General features: G+C 37.9%; 1 protein-coding gene across 2 annotated transcripts in view; it reads right to left on the bottom strand.

Moving 5' to 3' along the window:
- LOC115220506 (sine oculis-binding protein homolog A-like) overlaps positions 1-20,958 on the bottom strand; it is a 151,079-nt gene extending 130,121 nt beyond the window's left edge. For both annotated transcript variants that reach the window (XM_029790642.2, XM_029790643.2), the window contains exon 1: positions 20,902-20,958. In XM_029790642.2, the coding sequence (XP_029646502.2) occupies positions 20,902-20,943 (42 nt within the window). In that variant the 5' untranslated portion in view covers positions 20,944-20,958. The remainder of the gene's footprint in view (positions 1-20,901) is intronic.
- Positions 20,959-21,149: the final 191 nt, after the last annotated feature.

Below are 21,149 nucleotides of genomic sequence, written 5' to 3'. Positions count from 1 at the left end.
TTGCTTCTTACCCCATACATACTACCTGATAATTGGTGTTGGTTTGTTTATGTCTCCATGACTTAGCAATTCAGCAAATAAGTACCAGAGATTATACCCCCACCTCTCCCTGTTTGACTGAACCCTTTGCGGTGGTGCCCCAGCATGACCACTGTCCAATGACTGACACAATTAAAAGATGCAGAAATATAATTTGATAAGGAGTTGTAGTAGTGATGATGATGATGATGTGTTTCATTTTTTGAGGGGAGGTTGGGCATATTACTCTCCTGATAAATTTCAATAAAGGGAGAAGCAAAAAAAAAGGTCCCTGATCAGATCTATGAAGTAAACCTATCATTGATTGACATGTCATATCATGGACCCTAATTGAAGAGGAGGCTAGGAGAAAGTAAGAGGGAGAGAGAGAGAAAGTCACTTAATAAGTCCTACAAGTCAAAGCTAATATAAAAAACCTGCGAAGTGGAGACTAAGGATGAGGGTCTTCTTGAAAAGGTAAGAACACGGTGGTTAATGAGGGTCTGTTTGGATTGTGGTGGGCCCAGAGGTTATCTGTACATCTTCCCACTCTTTAACAACAGGATCTCATGCATCAAAAGACTGCATGTGTTTCAGTAGTGCAACAGGGGTCATTTCTACATCCCCCACTCTTAACCCACAGGCTGACTGTTATACACCAACAGATGTGGTGAGCCCACCTCTCTCTCCTCCCAACACCTCAGATACAGAACTGACAAGTGAGATAATGCAGTCTAACATAATAACCCTTTAAAAAGGCAGGATGGTTATGGCAGGGATGTCTCTAATGGAAGGTCAATTTAATCAGCAACAATCACAGGACTGTCATACAACAACCAGGTGTAGATGTGAGAGGTACAGGTTTCAATTTCACATCTCTCCACCCTTAACAACTGCAAGCCTGTCATACATTAACAGCTGTAAGTTATAAAGGAAACGAAGCAAACCGCAATCCTTTAGCAGGTGGTGGTCACCTGAGCAGCAAAAAAACAATGGTTGTTTATACAACATCATCACCACATTCATCATAAGCATCAATGTAAAGAGTAGATAGAAAGTACAAAGTATCTATGGCAACAGAATGATGTGGAAGAAGGAAGGAGAGATGAGAGCAGTCAGGGTGGGGTGCAATTTTAAAGAAATTTAATACAAGGGGTAGCGAACAGCAGGGTGGAGTGATGTGGTGGTGGTCGTGGGTTAATATGGAGGATTGTCTTTTTAAAACAAGAGGGTGAGCAATGTAGATGGCACAGCGGATAAGACATGACTAAGCAACAGATGTAAGACAAAACCTGAAGACGAAGATGGCAGGTTGGGGGTGGAGGAACTAGGGGAGAGGGAATGGGGAGAGAGTTAAAGTAATAGCTGGACTCTTTTCTCTCTTCCCCTCTTTTTTTTCTCTCAATCCATAAACTTTGTAATAAAAACAAAAGAAAATAAAAAAATTCAATTTGAAAAATACAAATACAAAAAGAAAAAAAAATTCAATTTCGAGAAAGAATTATTATTAAAATGAAGACTGAAACAAAAACAGACAAAAAAAAAAGGGAATTATATACGTATCTTGAAATAAAAGAAATAAAATTAACAAAACACTATAAAAATAGTTAAAAAAAAAAAAAAATTGTAGAATATTTTTTATGATAAACTAGATTGTCGAATCTCTCAGTCTGCACCACTACCATCAGCACAGCCATCCTGAATACACCAAACACCCCAAACAATGACAATAACAACAAAAACAGGTAACATTTGTCATCATCATCATTATTAGCACCGTCGTTATCATCAGCATCTCCACCATCGTCATCATTACAATTTGCAATAAGCTGCCGTTTTTATTAACACCCCCCTCTCCAACACCACCATCACAATCATCATCATCCTCACCATCACCAACATCAACGCTATCAATGCAACCACCACCACCATTAACAACAACAACCATAAGGAGAGCCACATTAAATTAAAGAAACAGTGTATTGTTGTTGTTAAATCAGTTCCCTCTCCCCTCCCTGCACCTCACCGCCCAACCCCTTCCCACCATGTCATAGAGACAATTAGGTTAGAAACTTTGTTGAGGGCAGATAATGTTGCCATTATTGGCGGAATGATGGCGATGGCGGCGGAATATTGTTGGTATGGAAATATTTCTTCCTCAGGGAACTATCAAACATTCATCATAATATTAATACTAACTCATAAAAAAACAACAACGAAACAATAATTTATAACATATGATATAATAATAATAATAATAATAATAATAATAATAAGCCTTTCTGTTTTAGGCACAAGGCCTGTAATTTGGGGGTAGGCAAGGGGTAGTTGAGTGCATCGACGTGGGTTCCAGTTGATCCAATCAATGGAACAGCCTGCTCTCATGAAATTAACATGCAAGTGGCTGAGCACACCTCAGACATGTAATTCTTAGGGAGATTCAACATGACACAGAATGTGACAAGACTGACCCCTTTGAAATATAAGGAACAACTTATTTTTGCCAGTTGAGTGAACTGGAGCAACGTGAAATAAAATGTCAAAGACAGAATGCTCTGCCAGGAATTGAACTCATGACCTTATGATCGTGAGCTGTAAACCCTAACCACTAAACTACAAGCCTTCACCGGTACCCAGTTTACCAACCCCAAAAGGATGAAAAGTAAAGTCAAACCTTGGTATCTCCACCTTAATATTAATGATCATTTCAGCAGTTTTCAAAGGGATTACATCGACCCCAGCACATGACTGGTACTTATTTTATCGACCCTGAAAGGAGGAAAGGCACACATGACCTTGGCAGAATTTGAACTCAGAACATAAAACAAAAAAAATGCTGCTAGGCATTTTGTCTGGCATCCTAATAACTGTACCAGCTCACCCTTCATAATAATAATAATGGGTTCAAAATTTGGCACAAGGCCAGCAATTTTAAGGTGGGGATGGACAGTCGTATATATCAACCCCAGCGCTCAGTTGGTACTAATCAACCCCGAAAGGATGAAAGGCAAAGTTGACTTTGGCAGCATTTGAACTCAGAACATAAAGATGGACGAAATGCTGCGAAGCATGTTGTTCAACATCCTAACAATTTTGCCATCTTGCCACCATAATAATAATAATAATAATAATCCTCTCTACTAAGGGCACAAGGCCTGAAATTTGGGAGGAGGGGACTAGTCGATTATATTGACCCCAGTATTTCACTGGTACTTGATTTATTGATCCAGAAAAGATGAAAGGTAGAGTTGACCTCAGCAGAATTTGAACTCAAAATGTAGCAACTGGCGAAATGCCGCTAAGCATTTCGTCCGGCATGCTAACAATTCTGCCAGCTTGCCAGCAACAACAACAACAATAATGATTTCAAATTTTGGCACAAGGTCAGCAATTTCGGGGCAAGGGTAAAGTTGATTATGCCATCCCTAGTGCATTACTGGTATTTATTTTATAGACTCTGAAAGGATGGAACAGGAAAGTCGACCTCGGCAGAATTTAAACTCAGAATGCAAAGTCGGCCAAAATGCCACAAAGCATTTTGTCCGGTGTGCTAACGATTCTGACAGCTCACTGCCTTTAATAATAATAATAATAATAATGATGATGATGAAGATACTGAAAGAAAGAAAATATTTGATAATTTTATTTTCTATTTATTTATTTATTTGGTCCTGTTAATGTGTGTGTGTGTATTTGCTAGTGTGTTTTATGGAAGCAAGTGAAAAAAAATATTTTGCATTAACTCCCCCCCCCTTTGCCCCTTCTGCTCTCCCCACCCTGTCTACTCCCCACCTCCACAACCACTGAAACATAAGTATGTTGAAACAGAAGTCAATGAGGATATATATATGTATACACACACACACACACACATGCAGGCACGCATGCACAAACTGACATACATATATTTATAAATGTATATAAAAATTTTTAAAAACCCATCAGACACACAACAAAGACAATTATAAGTGGTGGTACTACTACTACTACTACTACTACTACTAATAATAATAATAGTAATATTGTTATTGTTATGTTAGAAAACACCAACAAAACAGAAAACAAAAGCTAATAAATAACAAAAAATATAGAAAGAAATGAGAGAGAGAGAGAGAGAAAGAGAAGAAAAACAAAAGAAAAAACAAAACAAGTGCAGTGGAAGAGAAGAAATGGTTTTAATTATGTGTTGCTCTAAAAGTATTAAATAGCATCACTGCATGATGGTAATAAGGTTATGAGGGGTGGGAGGTGGGGGGAGAGGAGACAAAAGAAGGGGTTGTGTTGTTGTCTGAAAGTGGCAAAGTAAGGCAGAAGAGGTGTTTTGAAAGTGGGTCCCCATGGAGGTAGCAGTTTTCAGCTGTTGAGACCGGAGCCTGTCTCTCACTGGAGAACAACAACAACAACAGCAGTATTATCATATGTTCCTCTCTTTCTCCCACCCCATCCCTTGAGCCTATATAACTCTGTGACACAGAGACAGCAACATTATCAGGTGTCCTCCTACCCTATATAGGTCTTTTACAGTGAACCAGAGCATTATCAAGTGTCTACCACCACCACCAACACCACCAACCCTATAGAGGTCTTTTACAGAGACAAAACAACATTATCAAATCTTCCTGTGTCCCTGCCCTGCTGAACCTATATAGGTCTCTGGCAAACAGCAGTAGCATTATGTCTCCATGTCCCACCACACTAACCAAAATATGACTTATACAAAAAAAAAAAAAAAAAAAAAACCCTTCTCAGCATTATCATTCGCTACCCAAAAACCTTTCAAAGAGACAACATCACCATCATGAATCCATGTCATGCACCCCATCCACTCTGCAGCCTTTGATACATAGCAGCATTATAATCTATCCATGTTCTGTCCCCTAGTCTTCTTAGATCTTTCAGCAAGACAACAGCATTATCATCATCATCATCATTATCATGTGTCCCTGTTGTACCTGGACGTTCTACTTCCATGTCCTGCCCACCACCCTATATAGATTTTACACAGAGAGCAGCATTCCCATGTATATATGCATACCCCCATCCTCAGCCCCTTTACTGTGGGTGTCTGTGACTAACATCCTTGTATAGAAGACCAAAACACGTGTCAGAGATACCTGTAAGTACAGGCAAAATGGCTAAAACAGCAGAAACCTCCACAAGGGGATATTAAATCTTTAGGGATGGTCATATCTACTGAACTCATAGGCAGATGAGAAGGAGTGGACAATATAAAGTAATAAAAAATTTACTGCTGGGCCTAAATATTTCTGTTTAATTTCAGAAAGGTTTCCCACCATGACCATCCCATCTTTTGATAAATGATGTATTTAGGGCTGTATTATACAATGTCTCCCTTCTTTAAAGATGGTAGGAAGCAGTGAAATATGGTGGTTGTTGTCAGAGGGTGTGTTGCCATGGTAACCCTACCACCCTTGAATAAACTATAAACATACAAATAAATGCTAGGTTATTTCTGTAAAGAATATGACTTCAACCTGACTTAGTCTTTCTCAAAGAATTTTACTGGATTTGAAAACTGGAACCAGATTCCATCAACAACAGAAATTATTATAAAGAATATTTGACATCACTGGTGTTTGTGGAATGCTCACCTAGCACTCCGTGGATATATGCCCCTAGGAGGTTGTCATTTGAGGGAGATTTGGTTGCTAGTCTAGCATGTTCAGCAGCCGTGAAGAATGAATGAAGTGTCAGGTTGCTTGCAAGCACTTAGTGCGACTAGAAGCAGTTGTAGTCTGATGCAACCTGTTGGATGGTTGGATGGTTGGTGATAAAACCAACAACACAACCAGGCTTGTATGGTGGGGGTGGTATGGGCTCTAGATCCACAGCAACACGAAAACAACACGTGCCAAGAGGAGGATGGATGAACCCAATATAGGACCAGTAACTACGTAACAATAGAGCTGGGGACTATTTTGGGTTAGTATCTGGAATACTGTCAGGTCATTGGCAGTGAGGCACTCCTGAACTTTTATTCGGACATGACTGCAGGAGAAAGCAATGTTGCACTGACCAGTATATTGATGGTGTAACTGCACGAGTGGTCTGGGTGTGGCAGCCTTGGGAGGCAGCTGGATTAAGGGAAGGACAACTTCAAGAATAAACATTCATTGATTATGAGTAACTGAAGGAGTGAAGAAGAAGGTAGATAACCATGATGTCAAAGAGGATTGGAAGAGAATTAAGGGCCCTCATCTGAGCCTATTTATCTTGTAAAGAACCTATTGGTGCAATGGATGGGTGAGGACCCCAGCCCTTGGCTATGAGGGTGACAATATTCATTTATTCACCACTGAACCAGTGTAATAGCCATTCACCACAGTATCAATGTACCACTGAAGCTAATTTTTGTTTTCTAACAAACCCAGAAATATACATTACCTATAAATCCTTAAAAGGGTCTCACAGCTTTTGTATGTTTCTTCTCTTATGTTTGTGTAATAAAATGCAAGTTATTTCTTTTGAGTTTTCTGCTCTCTCTATTGACCCATGGTCTCTGTTGGCTCTCAAAAATAGAGAGAAGGTTCCCTCACTCTCAGAATTGATTACCTTACAGGATATGGGATTGACAGGACCCAAGAAAGCAGCTGCAAAGTGTAAATCAAAATGAAACCATGTCCATCCATGGAAGGAACACAGAGGGCTACAGATAAAGATTTCCAAAGATTTGCAGTTCTGGAAAGACCAAACAAGATGCTAAGAGACATCTATTCTGGTTCTTTTATGCTTTGTTTCAGTCATTAGATCGTGGCCATGTTGGGGCACCAACTCAAAGAACTTTAGTCAAACAAATTGACCCCAGGATTTATTTTTTAAGCTTGGTACTTATTCTATCAGTCTCTTTTGCCGAATCGCTAAGTCACAGGGACATAAACACACCAACACTGGTTGTCAAGCAGTGGTGGAGGACAAACACAAACATACATGTATACACACACACAAACACACATGTATACATGCGTGTGCACACACACACACACAAGGTGAACATTGTTCAATGGAGGCCCTACAATGCAACCCTGATCAAGCAGTTCCATAATAAATTACCAAAAATGGCATCATTATAGAATGACTGTCTCTCTCGGAGATTATAGTTCTTGAGAATTGGTTGCTCGTTATAACGGGCTTAACGACCATTGGCTCGAAATGAAGCAGAATATAAAAACTATTAATGGACTCACATTATGCACTTGTGTTTGTATCCTAAATCCTAACAATTATTTCCACATGTGTATGCATGTGGGCATGTGTGTATAAAGAAAGAGTATGTATGAGCATGGAAGAGTGAATAAATATATATATATATATATATATATATATATATATATGTCTTTTGCTATAGCCCTGGGCTGTTCAAAGCCTTGCAATTTCATTTGGTAGATGGAAACTGAAAGAAACCTGTTTTGTGTATGTGTGGGTCTACCTTTTTTTCTCTTCTCAATTCTGCTCTTTATATCCATTTGAGGATTTCTCCCAGGCATTAATCCTTCGTTTTCGTGTTTGGCCCCAAGGCTATATCTATTTATTTATTATCTTCATCTATCGTTTCAAATTACTGTTGTTTACTTTCATACGTCCTGCCTGTATTATTTTGTTTGCTTGAGCCCTAATACTCTGCAAATCTTGCGGGTACCGCCGATATACGAAGTTCCTAGTCTTACCGTTAAAGGCACGAAACTGGGTATTAGTATTTTCCGGTCGATAAACGATGAAGAATTACGGTTCTTCTGTGTCTGTCCTTCTTTTTGTACGTTTTGTAGTATTTAAAGCATTTTTCATTTATGGAATAACTGAACACCACGCATCCCGACTTTTGTTAATGGTAAGTTTGTATATATATATAATATACACACACACACATGAATGCATGTGTGCATGCACACACACAAATGTATGTATATGTGTGTGTGTTACTATCTCTTTGCTTTGACATTACATGATAGCTGTAAGCGAGTGTCACTGTCATACAAGCAGTGTCCTTGATTTCCAGTCTTCTGAGTCAGGTCTGGTCAAGGGGAAATATTTCCTTACTTGGAAACAAGCGAGGGTTGGTGAAAGGGAGGGCATCAGGCTGTAGAAAACCTAAATCAACAAATTTGGTCCAACGCATGTGAACTTATAAAAGTAGCTAGGATGAGGATAGTGATGATGAATGTATATAAAATGCAGGGTATTTAAACTAACCTGGTAATATGTGTGTGTGTGTGTGTGTGTGTGAATATATATGTGCATATGTATGGAAAGGCTGACCCAGAAACACAAAATACCAGTTGTGGATTTGAACTAATGATCTATGAACAGGTAGCCCATTTATTTTACACAAACATATGCACATTAAAACATGCACACACACACATACATACATAAGTACAGACACATACAGACATCATATTTACAAACATAAATCTATACACAATCCATACACAAAGATTTCACTTTCTTGACAGCTAAACTGAACAGAAACCTCCTCCTCCTCCACCACCACCACCACCACCACCACTACCACAACATGAAATTTAATTAATTTGAATAAAACAAAAAAAGATACAAAAACGTGTCAGTGAGGTGTGTGTATGTGTATACACGCACACACACATACATACATGCATGTATAATGTTATATACATATAAGAAAAACTCTAGTAAATAGTTTAGTGTTGTTATCTTTTTTCGTTTTTAAATAAGCTGAAGGTTTTAAATTCCATTACAACACCAGAGAGTGGAAAGATGTGTGCATGTGTGTGTAAATATATACATATATACTTATGTATATATGACCATATACACATTAATATATATATATATATATATATATATATAGTCGAATAATAATATTACTGGTAATAATAATTTATTATTACCCTATTTTATTATGTTTAAATATATATCTTTATATATAAAAGTGAAGTTGTGTGAGTGTCTGTCTCCTACGATTTAGATTCCTAACTACTCCCACATTTTGCGGTGCAGTTTAACCAAAAGCGGGTATCTTATAGTCGTCATTCATATCGAGCCATTCTGGGTATTAGCGCGCGTCTATGATGAGTCTACGATTTAAAAAAAAATTTACCATCATTTTTTCCCATTTTTAATGCATTTTTTTGCTATTATATAAGGGAATTAACTCTCTAAAAATGCTTATATAGTTATTTCCCTTACAAACCCGAGCAACGCCGGGCGATACTGCTAGTATATATATGAAAATGTATGTATGTAAATAAAGACATTTTCAAATGCAAAGACACACAAGGACATACATAAAAAAGAGATATGAATACAAAAATAAATAAAAAGAAGTATAGATGCACACATAGAGGAAGGTAGGTTTCTGGTCAGATACAAAAATAAAAACAACTCCTGTCTGATGCTGAGGACCACAAGGTGATACATTGTAACTGAGAGGTGGAGATAACTGGATGGGAGAAGCATATGTATGATGCATTTCTCCATCACCACCCTCTCTTACCACTAAGTACTGAAGACGGATAGAAGCTGGAGTCTGTACATTAACACGTACACACACACACACACAATAGTGCACTGTACAAACTCAGTTAAAGGAATAATTGGTCTGACTTCTAAACCATTTGAACATCATTTCAACCTGCATACACACATGTTCTGAAACTCATGCACACAAATGGCAATGACTTCTCTTTTCTCTTAGAAATGGAATTTGAAAACTAAAAATTATCAATTTAACATAAAAATATTTTATCTAAAAATCATATTCTGGAAATAAAGACTTTGCAATCCTTGCATAACAGAGAGCTAAACCTCCTACTCTCAACAAACACCGAGAAAGTACTTCTCTTGCCAACACAAAATATTTTAGACTTTTAGTCATTTTAAACCCAGGTCTCTTTTACTGTACAAATCCATTTGTATGAGTCTCATTCTAAAAGAACTTCTCTAGTCAAACCCCAAACACATATTTTATCCTCATCTTATTCTACGGCATATGAAATATTTTATGTTTATTACCTGCAAAAATTTGCAACTGTCTCTAAACTAACATTTCCCTTACTGTTATCATGAACTTAAGTTTTACTGTTTTTCTGAACATGTTTTCCTCTTAACCCTTTAACATTCAGATTACTCTGTTGAATGTACTGTTTGTTTATTCTCATTGTTTTGAATGACATTGTAGGATGTGTGTGATAAGTCAGATCTGGAAAGTTTGAATGCAAAACAGGCAGACTATTTTCACCAAATATGGCTGGCTTAAATGCTAAGGGGTTAAACTTATAACCTTTTTGTATCTATGTGTGTATGAACACATGAATACCATACACACACACATTCACACATATACAGAGAAGGGGGTGAGCACTTCCTGGATTTGAGTAAAAGAAAATACAAGAGGATCAAGTAATTATGATTTTATTCAACATATTTCCATCTCAGATTCACACACTTATTGTAGCTGTCCTTCAAGTTTTTCTAAGCCCTGTAAAAGAACCTAGAAGGCTAGGTCTCCAACCAGGCCTTTCACGATACCCTTGAAGCCAGAAGCTTTTCAGCGCCCCTCATATGTACAGTTATATTTGTATATAGGCAGGTATATAACTGTTTCCCTCCAAATCTGTTTTCCTTAGAATAGAATCATTTTTACATAGATTATCAATGAAAATTGTCAAAGATTATTTTGGCTGTGTGGTAAGAAGCTTGTTTCCCAACCACATGATTCCAGGTTCAATCCCACTGTGAGGCACCTTGGGCAAGTGTCTCCTATTATAGTCTTGGGCTGACCAAAACATTGTGAGTGGATTTGGGAGATGGAAACTGAAAGAAGCCGATCATATATATATATATATGATGGGTCATTTCAGTGCCACATAAAAAGCACTCAGTATATATGTATGTGCGTGGGTCTCCCACGACTGCTTGACAACTGGTGTTGGTGTGTTTATGTCCCTGTAACATAGTGGTTCGGCAAAAGAGACTGATACAATAAGTACTAGGCTTAAGAAAAAAGTTTTAGGGTTGATTTGTTTGACTACCCCTCACCCCCTGCAAGGTGGTGCACCAGCATGACTGCAATCCAATGAGTGAAACCAGTAAAAGATATACACGCACATGTATCATCACCATCATCATCATTTAATGCCTGTTTTCCATACTGGCATGGGTTGGACAGTTTGACAAGAACTGGCCGACTGGAGAGCTGCCTGGGCTCCGATTGTCTGCTGAGATGGTTTTTGTGGTTGGATACCCTTCCTAATGCCATCCACTTTATGGAGCGTGCTGAGTGTTTTTTATGTGTCACCAAGAAGAGTGCTTTTTACGGGACCCCAGCACCCACAAACCCTCAATGCTGAGAGAGAGAGAAGACGACATGCCTGTATGTACGGACAGCCAAGGTCTTACTTTGCTTCATGTGTCTTTTCAAGCACAACAAACTGCCAATCTTGGTTGCTTGTCATTTACTCAGCGAGGTCCAACATCTGAAGATCCTTTCCTAAGTCCAACGTTTTCCTAAGTCTACTCCTTCCACAGGTTCCCTTCACAATTAAAGATTGGTACTTCTTAATGCAGCTGTCCTCACCTATACACATCACATCACCATGCCAGCTTAGTCTTCTCTCTTGCACACTGCAACTCATGTCTCTTTCACCTAATTTTTCTCTTAAAATCATTCATATATATATCATAATCATCATCGTTTAACATCCGTTTTCCATGCTGGCATGGGTTGGACAGTTCAACTGGGGTCTGGGAAGCCAGGAGGTTGCACCAGGCTCCAGACTGATCTGGCAGTGTTTCAACAGCTGGATGCCCTTCCTAACGCTAACCACTCCGAGTATAGTGGGTGCTTTTTTTTATGTGCCACCAGCACAGGGGCCAGAGGGGGTTGGCATCGACCATGATCAGATGGTGCTTTTTACGTGCCACCAGCATAGAAGCCAGTCAAGATGGCGCTGGCATTGGCCACGTTCTGATGGTGCTTTTTACATGCAACCGGCATGGGGATCACAACAACAATTTCCCTTTGATTGTGATTTGATTTTGGTTTTGATGTACTTGACTCAATAGGTCTCCTCAAGCATGGCATGTCACCCTACGATCCAAGGTACTTTTGAGTAAGCTGGTTATGCCACATTGGTGTGGGTTACAGCTGTGAACTCACTTTATTTGCCGGGTCTTCTCAGTCACAGCATATTTCCAGAGGTCTCGGTCTTTTGTCATTGCCTCTGTGAGGCCCAACGTTCAAAGGTCATACATTTGATCCTTTTTCGAAGAAATCTAATGCTCGCAGTTTAGTTTTTCCTTGGGGTTGGCCGGATCGGAGCGATATCAGGATTAATCAGCCAAAATTTGCTAGGATGATCCGGTTCCTGACAGAAGATTAGAGGCTTCGAATGACCCGTCCGTTTTTTGTGTCGTCTCTTTGTGTATTTTGCGTTCTTGTCCCATTTTGTATTTTTATATATAATTTTTATACACATACACACACATATATATATATATATATATATATATATATATATATATATAAAGGAAGAAAAAGAAAATGGAGATTGTGAAGTTGATAAATGCTCATTATCAACAACCTGAGCATAATATGAGGCTAACATAACCTCTAATCGAATTATATATAAGTGTGTGTATAAATACACACACACATACACACACACACATGCATATATGGGTATTAAAGTATATTTACATAACGTTTATGAATCTGCATATATTATTCTAAGCCTGCTGCCTATTTAGGTGTTTCTCTCAAATACATTCCATTCCATATTTATCTATAATCTACCTATTTGTAAGAATATATTCATATTTGGTAAGATGAAAACATTTTTACATACATGTAAACACACTTGTGTGTGTGTGTGTGTGTGTATGATTGTATATTTATGCATATTTCTCATACATAATCTTTTAAATCAGTAGTCTCTCTCTCTCTCTCTCTCTCTCTGTTTCCCTCTAAATATCCCTCCCCCACCTTAGTATTTGTTATTCTTTTGCTTGTTTCAATGCTGAGGGCATTGCCTTCGAGGGTTTAACCAAACAAATCGACCCCGTTGCTTTTTTTTTTAAAAGTCTGGTACTTTTTCAGCCTCTTTGGCTGAATCTCTGAGTTGTGGGGAGATAAACAAACCAACATGGGTTGTCAAGCAGTAGGAGAGAGACAAACTCAGACAAACTCAGACACACACACACACATATATATGAATATACATTCTACGTTACATAGATGGAAACAAACCAATACTGGCTGTTAAGTGGTGGTAGTGGGTCAGACACAAACACACACACACACATGGAGGCTTCCACAGTTTCCATTTACAAAATCCACTCACTTTGGTTGGCCTGAACACAGAACAATGCAGCTGAAAGCAAACTTCTTACCACACAGCCAGACCCCCCACCTTAAAACACACACACACACGCTTGAAGGGTTTTTAGGCAAACAAATTGACCCCAGTACTTAATTTTAAGTCTGGTTCTTATTCTGTAAGTTACAGGGACATAAACAAACCAACACTGGTTGTCAAGTGGTGGTGGTGGTGGGGCCAAGCATAAACACAGTGACACACACACACATGCCAGGGTTCCTTCAGTTTCTATCAGCCAAGTCCTTTCATTAGGTTTTGGTTGGCCTGTTGATTCTAGTAGCAGATGCCATGCAGTGGGACTGAACCTAGAACCATGAGGTTGGCAAGCAAACTTCTTACCACACAGCCACAGCACAGAGATAATATGGATACATATACTGTGTGTGTGTGTGTGTGTGTGTGTGTGTGTGTGTGTGTGTGGTGTGTGTGTGTGTAAATAAATACACTCACAAATCAGAACTGGAACTCCAGCATGGCCTTGAACATGCAGACTGAAATAAACTAAAGAACAGTGATATAGAAATATACACACATACAGACATACACACACATACATACACACATGCCCTGCCTGCCATGCCAGTGTATATTGAGTGTTGGGTTGGTGTAGTGTTTGAAAGAAATTTCTAGAAAATGAGCAAAGAAATCTGATCCTTGCCTGCTACAGTGGCCATCTTTATTGCCACTGGACCTGCTGATAGCGATGGTGGTGGCGTCGGGGGGTGGTGGTGATAATCATGACCATGATGTTGTTGTTCTTGTTGCACCTAGAACACACATTTTAATGTGAATATATGTGTACGTGTTTATGTATGTGTGTGTTTATATATGTGTATGTATGAGAGAGAGAGAGAGAGAGAGCGTTTGTGTGCATTTATAAAAGTCTTATGATACTTTTGTGTATACAAATTGCGTATATGATTGCATGTGTGTGTGTATGTGTGTAAACATGTATATTTACATATCTCTCTCTATATAAACGGCAGTTTGTCTGTGCGTTTTCTGTGTGTCTGTTTTCTCGTACCCTCACTCTGACCATGGCTTTCAACCGATTCTGATGAAACTTCACACACACATAGCCCAATGTCATAATTCAAAACTAACGCAGCGAAAATTTTGAAAAGTTCCCCCAGTTCTGAAAAAAATCGATAAATTCGACATGGGGTCGAGAATTAGAAACCAAAACCACAGACCGTCTAGCGGACGCAACTCTACCTTTTTTAACTCTCAAAAAAAATTTACCAGCATTTTTTTTCCATTCTTTTGCTATTTTTTGGCTATAACTCTCTAAAAATGCTTTATAGTTATTTCCCTTACAAACCTGAGCAACGCCGGGCGATACTGCTAGTGTATAGATATACTGTGAAGGTATATATATATAGATATAAATATATATACATATATAAATATACAAATAAATATATGTATGTATGCATACATACCTACATATATATAGATATGATATACACATAAACATATATGCAAATATACACACAGACACATACAAGCACATACAACTATAAACAAACGGCATAAATTATAAACACATGGATTTGCGTGTTTGTATATACATTTGTATACACTTATATATATATCTTTTTTTTTACACACACACACACACACAGAAAGAGGCTGAGAAGAAGAGAGAGAGAAAGTGAGAGGGGGGGGGGGCTGTGGTGCAGAAGTTGGAAGAGGAAAGCAAAATATTTTATCAGAGAGATTCTTTCCTTCTGTTCTGAATTTACTTCCTTATTTCTAAGTTCAGCACACACAGACACACACACACACACACACAATGTTTATAAACATATATACACTTTTGGCACATACAAGTACATGCACAGCTATCACACATACCCCCAAAAATATTCACACTACCTTCATCTAAACGTATGCTTTATATTTATACACACACACACACACATATATATATGTATATATATAATTCAGCTGTAATATCTATTTATCTATATACATACATACACACTGGTATCACCTAATTCTTGCTTACATTATATATACTCCCTTATATCTGTCTGTGAGTGTATGTATATATATATGTATATATATACACACACACACATAAATATTTTTATATACATATTCAGAAGCAACAGTTATAAATGGGCCAAGATTTTTGTGCAATTTCACTTACCAAACTATATATGTATGTGTGTATGTGCATGTATATTATATATATATATATGTGTGTGTGTGTATATATATATATGTGTATGTGCATATACACACACACACACACACACACACACATATATATGTGTGTATATATATAGACTCACAGACAGATATAAGGGAGTATATATAATGTAAGAAAGAATTAAGTGACACCAGTGTGTATGTATACAGCTGAATTATATATATATATATATACATATATATATATATACACACACACACACACACCCAACACCAACTTAATACACACACACTTGTGTCACCTACTTTCTAACTTTATATTCATTTTCTTTGGAAGATAGGCAGACACAATAACGGTTGAATATATATATATATATATATATATATATATATATATATATATTTATATATCATGTGTGTATATATATCATGTGTGCCTGTATGAACCTAATCACAGTATGTATGAAACCTTTTTCAGTGCAAATTGGAAGTAGACAGAATCTAGGTAAGAATGAATGAACAAACCCCATCAAGTGGATTGTCGGTGTTCTTTGGTGGTGGTCAGAGCATTGCTTGGTTACCATTATCTCTGCCTTATCCTTCTGTATGGTTTTCTGTTATAAGTACCCAGGCTATCATCTAAGGATACTTGTCGATGGTGGAGGCCACAAAGGGATTTATCAGTACTGGACCTCCCTTCTCTCATCAAGACACTATGAAACATATATCTGTACAGACACATATACATACATAAAGATGTACACTCCCACACACACAGATGCATGTATAAGCACACAGATCTCTCTCTCACACACACACACACATATGCTTATATGTCTACAGGGGCATGTGTGTATGTATATACATTCATATATGTGTGTGTGTGTATATATATATATATATATATATATATATATGAGTGTATACACATACACACATGCCCCTGTAGACATACAAGCATATACAGCTATTGCCACATAGGCACTCCTATATACAGCAATACATATATTAATAGCCTTAGTGTATAACACATACATACACAAACACATATATGGATATACAAATAAATATCTATCTATCTCTCTATAATATATACACACGTCTATACATACAGACCCCAGCTATCGATATTCAGGCACTACTAAGAGAGGAACACATACACACATACGGATATATACATACATATACAGACACGGTCATAATATATGACATACATATATAAACACAAAAACACATTTATAGATGATTGCACACACACACACAGATTTATACATACATAGACTCCGACGGCTATACACACATTCATACATAAACACTCCCACATCTGTACATACACACACCATTACAGACACACGCTCACAATAATACATGAACACACAATAATACACATACACACAACTTTCCTTTTGCTTATACATATACATATATATACACACACACACACCTTTTTCCATCTCTTTTTCACTTCCTATCTCACATCTTATCACTGTCCCTCCCCCCCCTCTCAGTCAGTGTACTGCCTCCCCCCCCCCGTTATATCAACTATAATAGTATTTTGTCTTAGAAGAAACCTGATCTTGGTGACACACAGACAGAGGTTGAGAGTGAGAGAGGTAGAGAGAGAGAGAGAGAGAGGGAAGAGGAAGAAAGAAGAGATCTGATTGAAAAAGTGAGAGAGAGAGAGAGAGAGAGAAAGGGAGAAGTGAAGAAGATAAAGAACAGGAAGTAGAGATAAGCAGAGAGAAGGAAATGAGAGAGGAGAGAAAAAGAGGAAAGTAGGGAAGATAGAGTTGAGAAAGAGAGAGAGAGAAGAAAGAAAAAGAGAAATAAGGTAGAAGAGAAAGACAAGGAGAGAAAAGAAAGAGAAGAGCAATGTGCTGCTATTTGGCAAACAACTTCTCATACTATCCACCACCACCACCACCACCACCACCACCATCACCACCACCACCACCACCACCATCACCACCATCATCATCATCATAATCAACACTATCAGCATCCCTGCCAGGACCAAACAGGAAATCTACTGCCATCCAACAACATACACACATACACCAGGGTATCAGATAACTGATGTAATTTCTACCATTAACCCCCACCCCACAACCATTCCCCAGCATCTACCCTTGCTACCAATTTCCTAAAACTTTCAGCAAGACATTCAAACACACATCCCCACCCATATATATATATATACATACATACACACATATATACACACACACACACACACACACACACACACATTATATAATTCATTATAATATATAAGTATATACAGTATCTATGTGTATGTTCATGTAATATGATACATGTGTGTGTATACACACACACATACCTATATATACTCACAGACACACGAAGCACTGGCATGACTGTGTTTAAGATGTTTGCTTCTCAACCAGAGGATCAGTCCCACTGCCCAGCACCATGGACAAGGACAAGTGTCATCTAATATAGCCCAGGGCTGACCAAAGCCACGTAAATAGATTTCGTAAAAAGATACTGAAAGAAGCTTGTTGTCCACGTGTGTGTGTGTAATGTACCGAAAAATATAAAGATATATTTATTACTAACTCCTCTACGAATATCATTTTTTGTTTAGTGAATTTTAGTGACACTAATACTTCTTCATCTCGTTCCTCATTTTAACGATGTCTATTTATTATAATAATTATAATTCGTTTGAGTTAGAGTTACATCTCTTTAATTAAACTGATTTAATCAAATACAACCAAACACAAGACACTCCAATGTGTGTAGAGACACGATGAGTTTCTGCAAAGTGTCAGAACCAAACCTTCACAAGATTTGTGTGAGAATGCATCATGGCCAGTCAGTCGTAGAAGAATACTAAACAAACATCAGATGAACATCATTTAAAATTATATAAATCAACTTTGAAGATTTCACCAAAGCTGTAAGAGACAAAGCTGCCAGGAAGAGGTCCTGAAGTTGGATATTGGCACAAAACATTGATGTTCTACAGAATAAAATACACTTGTTCACCATTCAAAAAACTCACAAAAACTTAACTCCATTTAATCCTTTTGTCACACTATCTGCAACCTGGTCAGACACAGCCCCACTGCACTGGAATGAGTCACTAAATAAATGCTTAAGTTAACAGCCTTTGTCTGTTTTTGAATGGCTAATATGTATCTTCCATACTGTTTTTTGTTTTAACATATTATTTCACATCAACCCATTTGCCAGACACATGCATTTAAAAAAAAAAAGACAAAACAAAACAGTAGTATATACATTTAAAAGAACTATAGAAGGCCAGATTGAAGTACCAGATTGGCTCATCGTAGCATGGGTGAATCTTGTAACCAAGAATATGAGCAATGCTGACTTCAAAGAAAACTTAACCAAAACATTATACAGAAGCTTTACACAAGCTATCTCAACCAATTCCTCCAAGATCATTGTGGATCCAAGAAGATAGAAATCGAAATGCTGACAAGTGGCAAGAAGAGAGTATGGGAATATGCTGAAGAACTTTTGATTACTAAAGCTGAGAAGTCTGAAGAAGGAACAAGTTGCAGAAACCTTGTGACCAAATGACTTAATTTACAGAGCAAAGTTGGATTCTGTTTCCCACTCGTGGCTGGTAAAGTCAGCGTACTTTGTAGAAGTACTTGCTGCTGGAGTTACTTAAACTGATTGGCTCACAAAAGATTTAGTCAACAGTCTTTACATCCAATGATTTCTCTGTCTGCCCTGTTCCACACAATTAGAGCTACAAAGAGGTAGGTATGGATGAAAATATCTCGTATAGAGATATTGTGAACACAGAGCAACCAAAGAATATTATACAAGACTTACAAGACTTTAAGCAACAACATAGAACTGATGGATGATAATATCCCACAATGCAGTAATGATACAAACATTTGCAATACTTGTCTTAGAGAAAATCCATTCCACAGATATTAAAACAGAAGAAGCCCTTAATCTTCTAAAATATGACCAAAATTGATTATTTCCTATTTCTGTGGAAGACATTACATGGTTCAGCTGCTGTCCCTAAAATGACATCAAGGTACTACCATCCATTATGACAGACTGCTGCTGATAAAAACAATATGTGATGATATCTGCAGAAAAGGTAGTCTAGGATAAATAAAGAGAGCATCTCTGTCATAGAGAGAGAAATATGTCTCAACACACGGGATAGTGATGAAATGTTCTTATGAAAAGCTCTGACGAATGCAAACATAACAAACCTGATTTGTTTGTTTGAAACAGTAAAGAGAACATCCAAGTGCAGTCAGAGAGGGCAGTTTTGTGTTGAAGGGGTGAATGTTGCTTTCAAATTCAGTGAAAAACAATATTTATAGATGACTGAGAGGTCCTTCCCTTGAGGGCTAGCAGGTGCTGATGACATGTGAAAAACACATGTGCCAGTGACATATGTAAACACCAGTGCTGGTACCATGTAAAAGCAGCTATGCTGGTACCATGTAGAAGCAGCTATGTTGGTACCATGTAGAAAGCACCCAGTTCACACCGTAAAGTGGTTGGCATTAGGAAGGACATCCAGTTATAGGAACCATGCTAAAACAAACAAATGGAGCCCAGACAGCTCCCTGGCTGGCCAGCTCCTGTCAAATGATCCAACCCATGGCAGCATGGAAAGCAGACTTTAAATGATGATGGTGATGATGAAATGCTTCCAAAGCCTATGTTGTCTCTTCAGAGATTATTAATTCACATTTATTCCTTTATTTATTTATTCAAGCACCTGGCTTTGTTAGTAAATGTCTAAGTGATAAATTTAAAAAGCTATGGGTTTGGGGCAGCAAAAGCGACCTGCCAACACATACTTCACAAATACAATACAAATAAGTGAGATCATAAAAATATACAAGACTTCTCCAAAGAAGTCGTTTAGCATCTGCTTTCCATGCTAGCATGGGTTGGATGGTTCAACTGGGGTCTGGGAAGCCAGAAGGCTGCACCAGCAGTCTGATCTGGCAATGTTTCTACGGCTGGATGCCCTTCCTAACGCCAACCACTCCGTGAGTGTAGTGGGTGCTTTTTACGTGCCACTGGCACAGGTGCCAGACGAGGCTGGCAAACGGCCACGATCGGATGGTGCTTTTTACGAGCGAACATAAAACAAGTAGAATATTTCAATCGGATATGGCTGGTTAAAATGCTAAAGGGTCAAAGAGAAAAAAAATGTAAAAGCATGATTTCAAATGTTATAATAAAGGGACAAGTCTGTGACCAAGTCACTGACCATTCTAACTGTTTGGCAAGTTGAAAAGTCGACAATGTGACAGGGTGGCAAGTTGGAAGGATAACAATTTGATGTAACATTCAGAGGTTCCATACTTACCGGCACATAGACTTTTTCCAGTTTCATCTCATTTTGTAACATATTGTAGATAACTATTATTATTGTTGTCATCCAATTTCCAGCAATGGAGCACAGTTTCTTGGTTAGAAATTAAGTCAGTCATGGGAAGAATTCTAACAACTAACTGACACACACACATTTATCTATAAGTTACTTGGCAACCTCACTAGTGCCACTATCAAGGGAAAAAAGCACTACACACTGTAATTTGGGTGGCATTAGGAAAG

Source organism: Octopus sinensis, linkage group LG16 (genome assembly GCF_006345805.1).
Source record: "Octopus sinensis linkage group LG16, ASM634580v1, whole genome shotgun sequence".
Taxonomy (NCBI): Eukaryota; Metazoa; Mollusca; class Cephalopoda; order Octopoda; family Octopodidae; genus Octopus; species Octopus sinensis.
Note: the sequence above shows the minus strand (reverse complement) of the source record. Positions and strands in the feature narration are given on the sequence as shown.